Consider the following 16,088-nt stretch of genomic DNA (forward strand, 5'->3'; position numbering starts at 1 on the left):
AGGTCCCCCTATAGATGAGAAATTAAATGAGAAAAAAAGTTCTGCTCCCAAAACATGCGATGGTAGCCGAAAAACGAGAGAAAATAACCGATTTTTGACAGTTGTTTCGATTATGGAGGGGTTTTCGGGGGGGTCCCCATGATTGGTCGAGGGGGCAAATTTGGATTCTCGTTAAGAACTCCCTATAGATGAGAAATTATATGAGAAAAAAATTTCTGCTCTCAAAACGTGCGCTAGTAGCAGAACAACGAGAGAAAATAACCAATTTCTGACTGTTTTTTTGATGTTGGGGGTTTTCGGGGGGGGTTCCCATGATTTGTCGAGGGGGCAAATTTGGATTCTCGTTCAGGACCCTCTGAAGATGAATAATTTCACCCTACTTTATATAATTCTAATCGATTTCATGCATTCTAGGCAATCCTGAACACATATCTTGAGGGGCAATCTCAAAGTATGCGAAAACGTCCGATGTCCATTATTTTTCTTCTTCCGCCGTCACGTAACTTTCACTGAAGCCTCGAAGAAAAGAGAAATATTTTTTTTTGTGTTACTGGAGGTCTGACATTATGTTTTACTCTAGTTTAAAGGTTTTTGGAGGGGTCAAAAATAATGGTTTTTGGGCAGATTTTTGCAATGTATGCGAAAACGTCCGATGTCCAAAGCCCTTTTTTTAAAATTACTCAGCACTGAATGGGAGTTGGAATGGGACACAGTTGTGTGCCTCTTCTACAACCCTTTACTAAGAAACACATGCCTTGATTTTCTTCAAAACGCCGATTCTAAAGGCCTCCACAGTTTTTTGCGGTTTACCAAAAGTTGATTTTTTGGACATCGGACGTTTTCGCATACCTCGATTCAATTGGAACCTCGAGTTGGAATACTCCCTATGTCTTCTTTGTCTATAGCTTCGTCTACAATTTCAAAAATCAGTCCGCTGATCCATTTCGAAGGCTGCTTTTAAAGTTTCAACCGCGGCTGGATGAAAGGCGCCGCTTTTGGCGGGCACGAGACATGACAGGGATCGGGATTGAAGCTCGCTCCAAGTCGAACCACGACCGCGGCTGCGCAGAGCGCACTCATTGACAGGCGGTTAATTCCGCGGCGCGCGCAGTGAGTTACAAGGAAGGAGCAGAAATCCCTCTCCTTTTTTGCCAATAAACTATCGATCATTTTATACCGCAAACATCATGAGCTTGCGCCGTGAGTTGAAGTTTCTTTTATTAATTCATGCCCCCCTCCTCCCCCCCCCCCCCGGTTTCTCCAGCCTCGTTCCGCGCAACTTTACTGGCTCCTTTTGATGAGTGCCGCCATAAAATAACAGTTAAAGTCCGTCCCATCGGCAATAAATTAATTGAAAATTACTCGCTCTTGTCAATGTTTTAGTATAAATTATGCAAGTGTTAACCCTAGTGAAACATCCTCTCCTTGGCTGTCTACCACTGTTTTCCGCCGAGACCCTTCTCTTCCTTCACTCGAAATCTAATTTCACGCGCAAATATGCATTTGTAATTATCCTGACACTAACTACGGTATTACGGCGCCCAGCGGTTTTCAAACCAGTTATTATCCTCATATACCTCTCGTTTCCTATTCATTTTGCCTCGTTCTTTTTCTCTTTTTTTATTGCGCATGCCTCGCCGTGGCGGCGGCTTCCTATTCAGTCCTGATTGAGGTTTTCACAACCACGGTTTCATGTCCTCATTGTGGCAACATTAAACGATCGTTTCGTTTGGAACCCTGCTTAAACGCGCCGCGCATCTCATGCCTCGAACAATAACAAGAATTTTTTCTCCCCTCCCCCCGTTCACCCCCTCCCCCATCCCTCCGTGGTCTCTTCGTCGCTTCCCTTGTGAAAGAACGTAACTTCAAATCAATGTTGCCAAATTTCCCCTCGCAAATTGCCTACGAACTATGAACATTTTACGCGTTCCTAACCGAAAATTTCACTGATTTTCCCTCAGATTTCATGAAAAAATCAGATTAAGTTTGGCAACAATTGTACGGGTATAACTTTGTAAAATAAATTAATTGTTTGAGTCAATTTGGCAACCTTGGAATGGAGTTACGTTCTTTCGTGCGGAAGACGACGTCTTTACCGTTCCTCCTTCATTCTGCGTCTGACACGTTATCAAATCTTTTAGCGTAATGTGCCTTGTTAGTCGCGCACAGTCTCACGTGAATCGTTCGTGTAATGCTCCTGTCTAGTCTGAAGGTAATACGTTGTTAAACCAAAACCATCACTTAGGAGGAAAATCACCTATTTAAATAGCTTAATCGCCGCCTCAAGTCTGCTCTTTATCCGCAGCGTTAACTATGATTTTGCCGCTTTTTTGTCGCGGGTTTGCAATGAGGATAAACTGCGCTTCGATCGATGGCAATATGTTTATGAGACTGGAAAATGAATGACTGGGATAGATTAGGCAGAAAACTATTCACTAAAAATGCGTTTGTAGAGTAAAAGGATTGTCACGGCATTCCCAGAATAGGTGGAAATTTGCCTGCTTAAATTTTCCTCTTTACATGTAGATGACTTGAAATGATAGAAAACGAGAATTTTACTCAAATTATACACGTACAAACGTGTACGTGCGCAATTGTACACGTACATTGTTCGCGCATTAATGCAATTTTGGAACCAATTTTGTGCATTGTACAAAAAAAAAATTCTTTTCAACGCAGACCTCTTCTCTTCTAGGGCAAGATTAGCAAAAAGTGCGGCAACTGTCAAAGGTTACCGTAATCTTCCGACGGGAGTTTCTCGTAATTTTTCTCTACATTCTCTCAGAGAAAAACTAGATTTACTGCGGGGCTTAGAAGAAACTTTGATCGTTTCTATTGAAGAATGTGTAACTATTTTAGCTAAAAGGACGCGGGACAAAAAATTTAAAAATAATAAGATCTCAGAGCGAAAACAAAAGAGTTTTTCGGTTTATGGCACCCATTCTCTAACAAACTCCCAGATTCTCCAGAATATTTTATTTCCTGAAAGAGTCCATGTAACCCTCGGTTTTCCAAGGTCCCAAACACCACGCCTGAATATCACGGCGGCTGTGACAGCTATACTGCCGTGGTGAGAAAGAACACCGTATGAGCCTTTAGACGTTGCCAAATTTCCTTACGTAAAAAAAGAATTTCTGCGGTTTGTAAATAACATTCTTTCAGATGTTTCAAAGAAGCATACCTCCGACTTCAACTATTTGCAAAACATCAAACGAAGACTATCGATCATATCCTCAAGAAATTAAAATTTTATCGGGAGAAATTTAGCAGCATTCGAATGCTCATACGGCGTTTCTCCTATCCATGGCAGTGCGTGCGAAAAGGACACACAAATGACCTCTAGCTGACGGGCGCCATTGAAGATGGAATCCTGGTGATTTTCAAGTTTTGGTGAGTAGTTGAAGGTTAAACAACAAGCAGCGAGTCGAAAATAAAGCTTTGATTTTGCAAATTCAAAGCGCGAGGAGGCAACAGAAATTCCTGCTGCGGACATCGACAGAGGCGCTTCTTCAAAGTTGGCAACACTGTTTCCCCTCCATTTAAATGTATGTAAAACAATCGATTCTTGGCGGAGCAGCTTACCTAGCCTGAAATCGATACTTTCAATGGATTTAAATGGAGTAAAAGCACTGTCCTCCCTCCATTTGAGTGTAGGTAAAAAAATCGATTCTTGGTGATACAGCTCGCCTCACCTGAAATCGATGCCGTTCAATGGATTTAAAAAACGGAGTAAAACACGTGTTGCCCAACTTGCCAAAATCGCCACAGAGTCCATTTGAGTGTATGTTAAAAACCAATCGATTCTTGGCGGAGCACACCTACCTAGCCTGAAATCGATACATTCAATGGATTGTTAAACGGAGTAATAAAAAACAGTGTTGCCAACTTGCAAAATCGCCGCAGAGTCACCGAGCGGCGACGAGAGAGGTGTTAAATTGACAAGAGGTCGACTAAGAGGAAGAGTGAAAACAAATCGTAAAACAAACACAATAAAAGCGGGCGCGCTCTCGACAAACAGCGAGCGACTTGAACGCGCGGCCAAGCACGAAAGCGCTAGCGTGTTATTGATACTCCCGGCTCCGGAGCAGCCAACCACACGGGGAGAAAATTAAACGTTTCCAGCTATGAATTACATCTCCGGGCGGGCGGGGCGCGCGGGGGAGTAATTCAATTTCGAAATGACTTCATTAAAAATCAAAGAAAACTATAAACGGACGGACGACCGGTGTTCCTGAATAAATTGACTTGTAGGTGGTACGCGGACCCCACCGTCGTACTCTTGGCAGTTTTTAGAGGCCGAAATTGTTTCAAAGACTTGACGAGGGTGTTCCTCGCGGTGGGTCAAACCGGGGGATGCGTGTCAACGCCTGTCAACGTTTGAGCTTCGGGGTGGCGTAGAAACGATGTAATTCTGATGGAATCTTGTGGGAAATTAGGACGTTATTTTAAGCTTAGTTAATAATCAACCCCTCCCACGGGGTTTCTTGGTGTCTAGCCCGAGTGGAAATGAGGATGCAGAAAGTTCTAGGCCTTCCGGGTCATTCCACAACTAATGCTTCTATGAAAAAGTGACCTCCTCAGAAGTTGGTACCGGAACGATTCACTGGAAAAAAAGTCTCTTGGATCAAGAGTCAAGACTCTTAAAAAGTTTGACAAGAAAATACTCTTGATTAAATCGGATATTTGCTTAAATCGAGAGCCAAGCCTTTTAATTTAAGGGTTTCCTTTTGAATCCAGCAAATTGAATCAAGAGTATTTTTCCTGGTCAAATTTTGAAGGGTGGCCTCTAATAAATCCAAAATACTTTTTTCCCGCAGTGTTGCATTCGGATAAACCGTTCCGGAGTTACAGATCAATAAAATGGCGACATCCATCGAAAGTAGCCAACTTTTGCGAGCTTTCAAAGCTTTATAAAAATCCAACGTGAGGAGCAACTTATAATTTTGTGTTTTGATTTAGGTAGCAGTTACGCGCGTACACAGAGTATGTAAAATTTCATCAAATTCTGAGAAGGCAACTTTTTCAAAAAAGGACCAGTTGGTATGGAATGGCCCTTCCTTACTGAAAAAAAGCATGGCAAATTTTACCAGAAATATGGTAAAATCCAACATGATTCTACTTGATTTTTGACATGGTGAAACTATATGGAGTGAAGATAACCATACGTCTGATAGCTTTGTCTATCAATTTCAATGATCAGCCCGCTGGCGTCATGAATGGATGACCCTCATTAAGAATAAAATAGCTATTCCGGCGACCTGCGAAAGATCCACTGCGAGTGCGCATGCAATTTGTCGCGTTATCGCATCACACGCCATAACCGGACGTTAACTGATGCAGTTTTTGACTAACGATTATGAATACACTCCTCAGACAAAGAAATTAAGTTTCAAAGTTGATGTTTCCGATCCTCTTCGCTCCTCTTGAGTACGGGCGAGGCAGATGAAACTCTGATAAAAAGGGAGATCGCTGGAGTAGGTAAAAGTGAAATATGAGAAGAAATATCATAAACTGAAAACCTAATGGTGGAGAATAAAAATTTGATGGCTCAAACGCGCAAAACCCTCGAATGATCTTGGAATCCCACGCTTGGGGTCATTAATTCTATCATTTTATTGATAGGGTGAGATTGGGGAAGCAAATCGATGAGACTGAGAAAAAAACTGAGGGAGAAAATGAGGAGGGTGGGTCGTAACCCTTTGTGCCTAAAATTGAATTCTATACCATGAATTGATATAATTGTACGACAAAAATGTGAAACGAGAATTAGATAAAAAATAGAGAATCATTACCATCTGGAAAAAATCCCTTTGGAGAATAATAAATACGTTACTGGCAGCGGCACAGCGTAGCCAGACATTTTTCATGGGGGTGGTCTTCGGTTAAAAATGTCTCATGGAGATCAAAAGGTGGGACATTTCTGAAAATCATGGAGAATGAGGTTTGGAGGACAACTTATCCATATCATGGGTGGGGGGAAGGCAAAACTCCAGGACCTCTCCACCTCTGATTTCGCAATCCTTATTCTTCATCCGACCTTCTTTGAAGTTTTCCCAAGGACAAAAATATTTCGATAATGGATTATAATTTTAATGCTTGTTCGGTAAAAACACCAAATTGAACAGAACGACGATTTAAGCAGAGGCGTGGCGCGCTGTGTGATTTTTCGATAGATCTACCATTTAAACCTATGAAAAAGGATCGGTGAACAGGGTGTTTGCAGCAAACACCTTAATAATCGATTCTTTACCATAGCTTCCAATAAGGAATTATCAATAATCGATCATTCACGCCTTCGCCACTGGATTTAAGATGAACTCAGATGGTTACTGATACACATTAACTTGAACGAAACGAAAAAAGAAAAGTGGACAAGCTTTCGGATATTGAAAAAGTTTTTCCCCTCTTTTTTTAAACGATGAGATTTATGTACACTTGGCATCATGTGGTACTCGTGCAAAATCTGGACTAGTCACTGGCTTAGCGCCACGAGCAAGCGAGTCATACTGCCGTGCTAAGGAAGAGCGCCGTATGTACATTCGAGAGTTGCCAAATTTCCCTCGATAAAACATGTATTTTTGACGACATTCATGCATATTTTTCCTCAACATTTTCAGATATTTTAGATTAAATTGAATACAAAATTGTCTGAAAATATTGGAGAATAATATTAAGAATTTTCCCAGTGAATTCGGTTTTTATCGGAGGAAACTTGGCAACGCCTGAAGGCTCATACGGCGTTTGTCCATAGCACGGCAGCATAGGTGGTCACACTGAAGCAGAATCATAATGCTAACTCGTAAAAAAAATAATCCTGGGCTGATGAACAAACACCTAGAGTGAGGAAAACGATGTTAAAAAGGCGTACGCAGAACAGATATAGCCGGATCACCCGTTGTGCGTACATGGATTCTGGGATTTCGAGGAATGTGGATTATTGGCCCGGAACGTGGTACGCTTACAATAAAATTTTGCATAAAAATGACGGATGGACAGAAGGAATAACTGAATACATCGTCATATTGATGGGCGCATATCAGTATACGCAGGCGCTGTTCCCTTCTAGCGTTGAATATGGGAATATTCGAAACGACCTTACCAAAAACTGGACTGATTTCGAACTTGAACCAAGTACACAAGAGTCACGCTTAATCCGTTGAATAATTTTCCTAAATATACGAATAATCGAACTAAAATTTGAGGAGCTCCTCTGAGAAAATCATTAGCCGCTCGAACTTGGCTGCTGTGTCCATGAAATCACAAAACTGAGTAGAAAACTCACGCATTACGGTAAGGTATTTGGTCGAATCTAGGACTACTCGACTATACTATTACTTTTTCTTCATCTTTCTCTTTTCGTCTACTTCGCTTTCTCTTTTTTTTTACCTCCTTCTTATGTCATCGTGTCTACAACGCATGCGCCGACAGGGACTGCCTGACTATTAAAAGGGGGATGATACCACTATTGGACCACGTGGGAGCGTGTGTTGCCTACGCCAAAAATTGAAGGCAAACTGACATGACATTAAAGTAACCTCTTCTCGTTTGGTAAAAAGCTTCTGAGTGCGAGTGACGAAGTGTGCCTTATCACCTTTATTGGACCACGTGGAAACTCGTGCTGCCTACACTAAAAATTGGAGGCAAACTCTACTCTACTTTACTATGAAGGCATTTGTCTCAATCACCATTACGATGTTACAAATCAAAATCCTGCTTTTAAACTAGGGTTTGAAAAATTTTAATTTTGCTAGGCGTTGCTCCTGGAAACTATGAAATGATGGAAGTAATGTCCCGTAATTGCCAAAAAAAAATTAAAGAAATCCCGCCAGAAAAAAAAAAAAAACCCGGAGATTCTTATTGTTTTGTTCTGTGAAGTCGCGTGAAAGATTCTGAATCGCAAAAAATAATACAATCTTGGCCCATCATACAGACACATTTTTCCGAACTTGGACCAAAATATGAGTAAAAGAATAGAATTGATCCTCATGAGAAAGAGAGAAACATATTGGACGTTCTTTTCTAGGAAACTCGAGGAAAGGTCCGAGTCTCGTATCAGGGTGTCTAGTTTTTCATCATTTTGGGAAATCCTGATTTTTGACTGCTAAATCCTGATTTCATAATTTTTCCAAATCCTGATTTTTTGCGGAGAAAAATTAATTGGCGGATAGCGGATAATTAACGGGAAAAAAAGCGGACGGCCGATTTTCTCAAATCCTGATTTTACGACCGATTTTCTCAAATCCTGATTAAATCGGGATTAAATCCTGATTGACCTAAAATTCTGATAGAATCGGGAAAATCGGCAAATCCTGATGCTAAACACCCTGCACTTTGGTTTCGGCTACTGATCAAAAAAATATGTAGGTATACACATCAGATGGCTGCAGACATGTTTTTTGAACGATTTAAGCACTGCATGTGGGGGGTGATCACGCACGTACGTTTACGGTGAAAGCACCGAAGAATAAAAGTTACCGAAAGGCACCTTACCTCCGCGTGAAAGACGGAACTAACCGGATGAATTCGGAGGAGCGACAGGATTTCGAGCTCGGGGGACAGCGGCAATAAATCCGTGACGCTGACAGAGCGGTAGACTCGAAAGAATACGACAAACGACCGATTCTTATTTTAAATGCGAAATCAATTACGATTAGAGCAACGGGTTAATTACATCAAAAGACTATGCTGTTAATTGAAATACCCAATCGTGAATAATGGGTCTAGACGAGGGCCGATAAATTATCGCTCCTCCGCGCAGCGCGACTTCGACTTGTTTTCCAACTCGAGGAATCGAGGGAGCCTTCTCCGTTTTCAGGGCTCCCCGCTCCGTAAACTGATTACGTGTGTACTTATGTACGGAATTGAGTATCTCTAACATAACCGAATCCTCCTCTCCCCTCCCTTCTCCTCCTCTCTCTCTCTTCCAACTTCACGCGGAGGGGGGATCGGCAAGGGGAGCCCTTCCTCCCGTCCTTCCTCTCTCTCACTCCTCTCCCCCTACTCCCTCTCCTCTTCTCTCTCCGGGCCTCTCCCCGCGCGCCTCCGGTTAAACTGCTCCATCGCCCCTTGGCCTGTCCCTCTCCCCCCTCCCTGTCCGGCGGCCCTCTAACCTCCCCGAACCCTCCCCCTTCCTCTCCCCCCCCCCCCCCCCCACGATTTTCTTCGATTCAGGAACTTTCTTTCGTTGCCCATACAATTATTTGGACCGCGTTAAGCAGAGAAGAACCAAGCCGCGTCAGCTATTGCCTTTATCTAGGGAATTTACTTTTTTACAGGAGAATGTTTGTGCGGATTCCTTCGAAAAGTTAAAGGAATATTCTTCGTACTATGCAGATAATGGAGATGTTGCATGTGTAAGGAATTTGCGATTTGATTGTTGAATCTTATGTAAAAGTTCGCGAGAAACACGATGGTGCCACTGGTTTTCTCTGAAATTAACTCCCAAGCTCAAAAAAAGCTCTCAAGTTGAGGCCAAAATGGAGGGGATATCCCACCCTACCCTGAGAGTCCACCTCTACATCTCTACTAAATTAATGCACATGTATACGCGTGTAAAGAACGTAATATTTGCTCGTGTATGAAACGATTCTCTGCAAAAATTTTCGTCGTATGATGATAAGTGAATTATTTTTAATCCTCAAAAGAGCATTAATCTCAGAATTAGCGTAGAGATTTGCATTTGCATTTGTCATCGAGTTCAGATTTTTAGAGATGTTGACATTTTAAATATATGAGGAGACCTGGATTTCATTTTGCAATTAGGATCTATCATTTCTGACCCATGTGTAAAAGCACTTAATTACATAGGGAAACTAAGTTCTGACTTTCAAAACATTGAAAACTTGGAGGCTATCCGTCGTGAACTATCAAAATTTGATCATCGCGGTCGGGCGTTAGATAAAATGCCTAATTTGACCAAGAATATGCCGACACTTTTTATTAGATTATTTGCAGGTAACCGTAATCTTTTGAAAATACATTGTTTTCGCGGTGGATGCACGGATCCCTCAGAAACAAGAAAATCAACTACGTAAACCAGCACAAACCACACTAAAACGTGCGTCAAGCGAACGTCTAGGGGGCGACGCGACGCCCCTCTGGTCAGACGGCCGATTTGAATGCCGATTTGATTAATCATTACAATTTTTACAAAATGTTCATCAATCAGAAAAGAAAAAGCAGTCACGGAAACTAGAAGCTACGGTAATTTTTTAAAAATAAATAGATAAATACACAAAAGAACAAGCGGTTTCTCTCGAAGGGGGAAAAAATGACTTGAAGATGATACATACCTTTCTCAGAGGAACTTTGAAAGCTATGATTCTTGTGTTCGGAATCACCTCTCCGTGTGAAGAATAAGAACACCACCTGGGAAGACAAAATATTTCAATTTAGACGGATTTATTCGATTTCACTTTTTATGAAACATTTTACTGCAAAATTACAAAGTTTCACAATGACATTGCAACCCTAGCTTTAGCTCACATCTGTGTCAATGAGGCAGTAAATTTTAGCTCCGGCGCCTATTTTGGTGTTAGTTTCAGTACAGAAGTATTTTCACTCCAGTAGACTGCCAGAATTTATTCACTGGCTTCTAACTGATTGTTGGAAGATCCAATCCAAGATGGCAACTCTAAGATAGTGGATTACTTTCAAAGGACTGATTCTTTACCATCGTAATTTAAAAACTGGGCAGGTTAGTTCCAAAAGATGCTCTGGCTCTTCAGAACCTGGGTTCAAAATTTCTTACGTGGAAACTCCTCACCAAGACGGAAAATGGGACCATTCATTCGATTGCATTTTACTCCATTCTGTACTATTATATTCATTTAAAATGCGATTAAAAAATGGGTATTATACTTATTGCAACGCTGCAAAATCTCGGACCATGCTAAAACACTTTTTTTTTTTTATCATGAATAAGAAAAGGGAAAAGAAGTAAGCAACCAAAATATCGCCGGAAGGTCCTCTATTATAGATTAATTTAGAAAAATTTGCGGCAGATGTGGAGAAAAACATTTTTTTTTTTTTTTTTTTTTTTTTTTTTTTTTTTACAAAGTAAATAAATTCATAAAAACGAGAAATAGGTGTGTAACGGTGCAATCGGTGATAAATCGAGCTTTTAATGCGCGTAGCCATCCATACTGTTAACATACAAGTTTACAGATGGAGATAACTATTCGACCACGGCTGATGTCCACATTACCGCTAGCTGGATTGAAGGCGCGTCACTTTACGGCTCGCAAGCGCGGCGCGAATGGCGCCTCCAAGCAAGGACCGCATGTACAGGGTGTCTACTATAAATGGCTGGCAAAAATGAAGTCTTTTTAGAGTACTTTTCCAACACCTCCCCAAAAAATTCAGAACCTCATAAGCAGCAACGATACTCTTTCGGTACTTTTAAATTGATTGTTGATTTGAGTAATTTTTCTGTTGTTTTATTTCTTAAAGCTTGTATTTTTTTTTTTTTTTAAATTCTTCGGTAAAAATTATTTTTTTACTAAAGACAATTCTAGCTTAAGCACTCTTCAACTATGCGTTCAAAACTGCAATAGCCGCAAAGGAAAACCGACAGGTAGAGGCCAGCGTGAAGGCTACTTCAATATTAATCTTCGATCGCATTGCTCAGGCGCAGTGATACATTTCTACGTGCTCTCCGGAATGCGTAAGGTATCACGCCGCAATTGAAGGCGCTTTTGGAAACGGCAAACTTTCCATACGGGGATTCTCGCGTCGCATAAAGTTCGGAGCAAAAGATAAATGGAATGACTGATCTTTGGAGCTAGTGCGACAGTTACTCAGTGCGCACACCTTCTCTTTTTAATTTATTATTTATTAGAACTTTCCATCTGATTTATGATGAGTGTGTAATATTCTCTAATGTGTTTCCGTTCCATGATTTACTGGGATTTATTGTAATTCATTTTGATTTAAGTTCCTTTTATTTACTTTTATTTTCCAAATTTAATTTATTGTTAGTTCTTCCGTAAAAATTATTAAAAACAATTCTAGCTTAGAAACACTTACACTATGCGTTCAAAACTGCAATAGCGGAAAAGGAAAACCAACAGCTAGAGGCCGTCATGGAGGCTTCTTCAATATTAATCTTCGATCGAATTGCTCAGGCGCAGTGATACATTTCTACGTGCTCTCCGGAATGCGTAAGGTATCACGCCGCAATTGAAGGCGCTTTTGGAAACGGCAAACTTTCCAGTTTCCATACGGGGATTCTCGCGTCGCATAAAGTTCGGAGCAAAAGATAAATGGAATGACTGATCTTTGGACTAGTGCGACAGTTACTCAGCGCGCACACCTCCTCTTTTTAATTTATTATTTATTAGGAACTTTCTATCTTATGATCAGTGTGTAATTTTCTCGAATGTGTTTCCGTTACATGATTTACTGGGATTTCTTGTATTTATTCTTGATTTAAGTTCCTTTTATTTAGTTATATTTTTCACCGCTAATTTATTGTTAGTTCTTCCGTAAAAATTATTAAAAACAATTCTAGCTTAAGCACACTTCAAGTATCCGTTCAAAACTACAATAGCGGCAAAGGAAAACCGACAGCTAGAGGCGAGCATGGAGCCTACTTCAATATTGATCTTCGATCGAATTGCTCAGGCGCAGTGATACATTTCTACGTGCTCTCCGGAATGCGTAAGGTATCACGCCCCAATTGAAGGCGCTTTTGGAAACGGCAAACTTTCCATACGGTGATTCTCGCGTCGCATAAAATTCGGAGCAAAAGAGAAATGGAATGACTGATCTTTGGACTAGTGCGACAGTTACTCAGTGCGCACACCTCCTCTTTTTAATTTATTATTTATTGGGAACTTTCTATCTTATTTATGATTAGTTCGTAATTTTCTCGAATGTGTTTCCGTTCAATTGAACCTTTTTACACATGATTTACTGGGATTTCTTGTAATTTATTCTCAATTTAAGTTCCTTTATTTAGTTATATTTTTCACAGCTTATTTATAGTTAGTTTTTTCGTAAAACACCCGTTGCATGAAGCTAGAAATTCCCGCCTTTTAAAGGAAATTTCTATACTTTTTCAGTATTTCTGCACCGCCCTTAATAAATCAGTACTAGATATTTTCGGATTTTACGGACCGGTAGTCACCTTGTGACGCGTCGTAATTGGACGAATTTATGCCAAAAGGAACTATGTCTCACACAATCCTTATGCACATAGTTCCTTTAGGCATAAATACGTCTAATTCTCGACTCGCTTCCCGTTTCTATCATGTAAGGGAAAATATGTATCCAATTGCAACGTTGCAAAATCTCAGACCATGCTTACATTTATTGTTTTATTAAAAAAAAAAAGAAAAAAGAACTAACCAAAATATCGCCGCGAAATTCTCTGTTGTGAAATGATTTAGGAATATTCGCGGAAAATTTTGAGAAAAACATAGTTGTTTAGTTAAGAAAAAAAAAAAAAAGAAACGAGACATGAGTGAAGGTGAGCAACGGTGCAATCGGCGATAAATCGGTTTTTTTTTTGGCGCGTAGCCATCCATATCACTGACTGACAATAAGTTTACGGAAGGCGTTTTGAGATAACTATTCGACCACGGGTGATGTCCATATTGCGGCTAGCTGAATTGAAGGCGCGTCACTTTCCGACGATGACAAGACCACGATGTGCCCACTGGCGCGGCACGAATATCGCCTCCAAACTAGGACCATGCGTCACAAGATTTGCAGAATACAATTTTCAAACTTTTCCAGGTTTTCCCTGACAAAAAACGACGACAATTCTTTAGTTTTCGCGTTTTAGCACTTCAGCAGTGCGATTTGCGAATTAGAAAAATGAAAGAACTACTTAGATATCCTTAGGAGTAAGAAGTAGTGCCCATTAAGTCAAGTTCGCAATTACCATGACGTTAGAGGGTGCGGCATGAAGGAGTAGAGTGAAAATTTTGAAAGAGCAATTTTCATCGACAGCGTAGCGAGTGCGATAGTCGGCAGATTCGGCGTCGACGAACGAAAACAGCCGCAAAATGTTCGAATTGCAAAAATTCCCTGACTTTTCCCGGTTTTCCAGACAGTGATCAGATTCTCTGATTATTCCCTACTTGTTAAAGCCCACGCCAAATGAGTTTACGCACTTCTAGACTGCAACAGAGGATCGTCTGACATCACTTTTACATATAAAGAAAATGCAAAAAGCAAGATGAGATGACGGATCTTCTGGTGCAGTCTGAAAGTGTATAAACTTATTTGGCATGGGCTCTTGTCTTGCAGACACCCTGTAAAAGTATGAGAGTAACGCTAACACATAACACCTAAGGCGCGAAGCGCCTCTGGAGCTTCAATCGCAGTTTAGAATTTATTACCTCAGCAGTCCTATGATAATTCTCAATAGGTACTTATGCACATTTAACACTCATTTTTTATAGAAGTTTCAATCAGTAATTCGACGGTGTAAGTCGGCAATCACATAGCTCATTTGTGGTGTCTGAAAATCTCCGTCTCTATATTATTTTTTTAAAGGAGAGCAAACAGACATCATTCCTTGAAGTTTTTGCAGAATTTTCCTCGCACAGAGCAGAAAAATCACAGAAGTTTTAAAGAATTGCCGTTGAGTAGTTTTCCGTTTAAAAAAAAAAGTATGACAGGATGTCTGCAACATTGCAAACCCAATTATGTGATTGCCATTTATACCGTCGAATTGCTACTTGATATGTTGTAGTTAAATGCTGTAATCTAGTTAAAACTAACATAATTTTGATCAGTCAAAACCAGTATTGACGATTAACTTAAGGTCAAAGACCAGAATATGAGATGGAAAGCAAGATTTGACACTCATCAGCTCCAATTTTAAAGCTTTTTAAAGAAAAAACTTCTGCATTTAAATTTGAAGGATATTTATACTTAATTTTAAAAAATTGCAGTCAAGTCTTTCACATTCCTAAAAAAAATACAGGACCATCAACTCTGAGAGAGACTCCAGTTTCACATACAGATTTTTCTCAATTTACCAAATGATTTCAAAGTAATTAGCGGAAACAGAAATAATGGTACGCATATTTTCTCATCATTCCACTCCTGAATGAGGCAATGATAAAGCTGATTTTGACTGGTAGGTACAAATCTTGTCTGGTCGTAACGTGTCTCTTTCTACAAGTTTGGCTTTAGATTATAAGGAGCAGGTCAAAGCAGGTTTTGAACCATTACTAATAGGTACCTAGTTTTACCCGATTGAAAAAAGTAATGACCAGTCAAAACTAGTTTAGACTAGATTACAGGTTTTAACTACAACAGACATTCTAACTTGAAATGCAGAGAGCTGCAAAGAGAGAGAAACAAAAGCTGCCTTGACAAAATTCTTCAAGACCAGTTGGGAATGAAAGTACCCGATTCCAAATGACGGCGTTGTTGGACTCCGTTAGAATTAGAACTGGGGAAAGAAAAGAGGAGACAAAAGTCACATCCAAAAATTGTACCATTCAACAGATATTTACATGCTAACCAATGGGCCAACTAATAATTGATGCTTCCAGACTGATGTGACTTTAGTCTCTTCTTTTCTTTCCCCATTCCTACCCGATGACTTGTATGTTTACATATGAAAGCCTAACATTTCTACCAAACACTCAACGATCTCAGGAGGTCTATGGGACTGTTGGGTTACGTATGCAAACAGAAGAACCAAACGGAATCGGACAAGTTTACTTCGACAACGCACCTAAAATATAAGCATGTATCGCAGTGGACTAATTTAGTGATTACTCAATCCAAAGAAAATTAGAGAATGTTTCTTACTTTTCGAGCATTTTGGTGTACGTGAAAGCCGGTAATCTACTTTGATTTTAGAATAAAGTTGGTTGCAGACAGCTGTAAGTTTGCGTCAGATGTATCTTGAGAGGAGTCACTCAGAGCGGGCTAAACTTAATACAACTGATACACTTAGACCTCTTGATATTTAGAGGGGAACTAGGTGTAAATGCTAGTTTTCCACCAGAAGTTAAATTTCACAAATGGACTGTAAATACAGTACAGTAAAACCACGAGGGGAAAAGCCCACGGTGAAAGTCACATCCACATCCACAACATAAACATAACCTTAAACATTT

General features: G+C 40.3%; 1 protein-coding gene across 1 annotated transcript in view; it reads right to left on the minus strand.

Annotated features, from left to right (window-relative positions):
• Positions 1 to 16,040, minus strand: part of LOC109042462 (RNA/RNP complex-1-interacting phosphatase) — a 108,744-nt gene extending 92,704 nt beyond the window's left edge. Inside the window, exons 1-2 of the mRNA XM_072301339.1 lie at positions 15,778 to 16,040; positions 10,293 to 10,368 (exon numbers count right to left, since the gene is read on the minus strand). Of these exons, the coding sequence (XP_072157440.1) occupies positions 10,293 to 10,368; positions 15,778 to 15,788 (87 nt within the window). The 5' untranslated portion in view covers positions 15,789 to 16,040. The remainder of the gene's footprint in view (positions 1 to 10,292; positions 10,369 to 15,777) is intronic.
• Between the last annotated feature and the right edge of the window lie 48 nt (positions 16,041 to 16,088).

The sequence above is a fragment of the Bemisia tabaci genome, chromosome 6 (assembly GCF_918797505.1).
Source record: "Bemisia tabaci chromosome 6, PGI_BMITA_v3".
NCBI lineage: Eukaryota > Metazoa > Arthropoda > Insecta > Hemiptera > Aleyrodidae > Bemisia > Bemisia tabaci.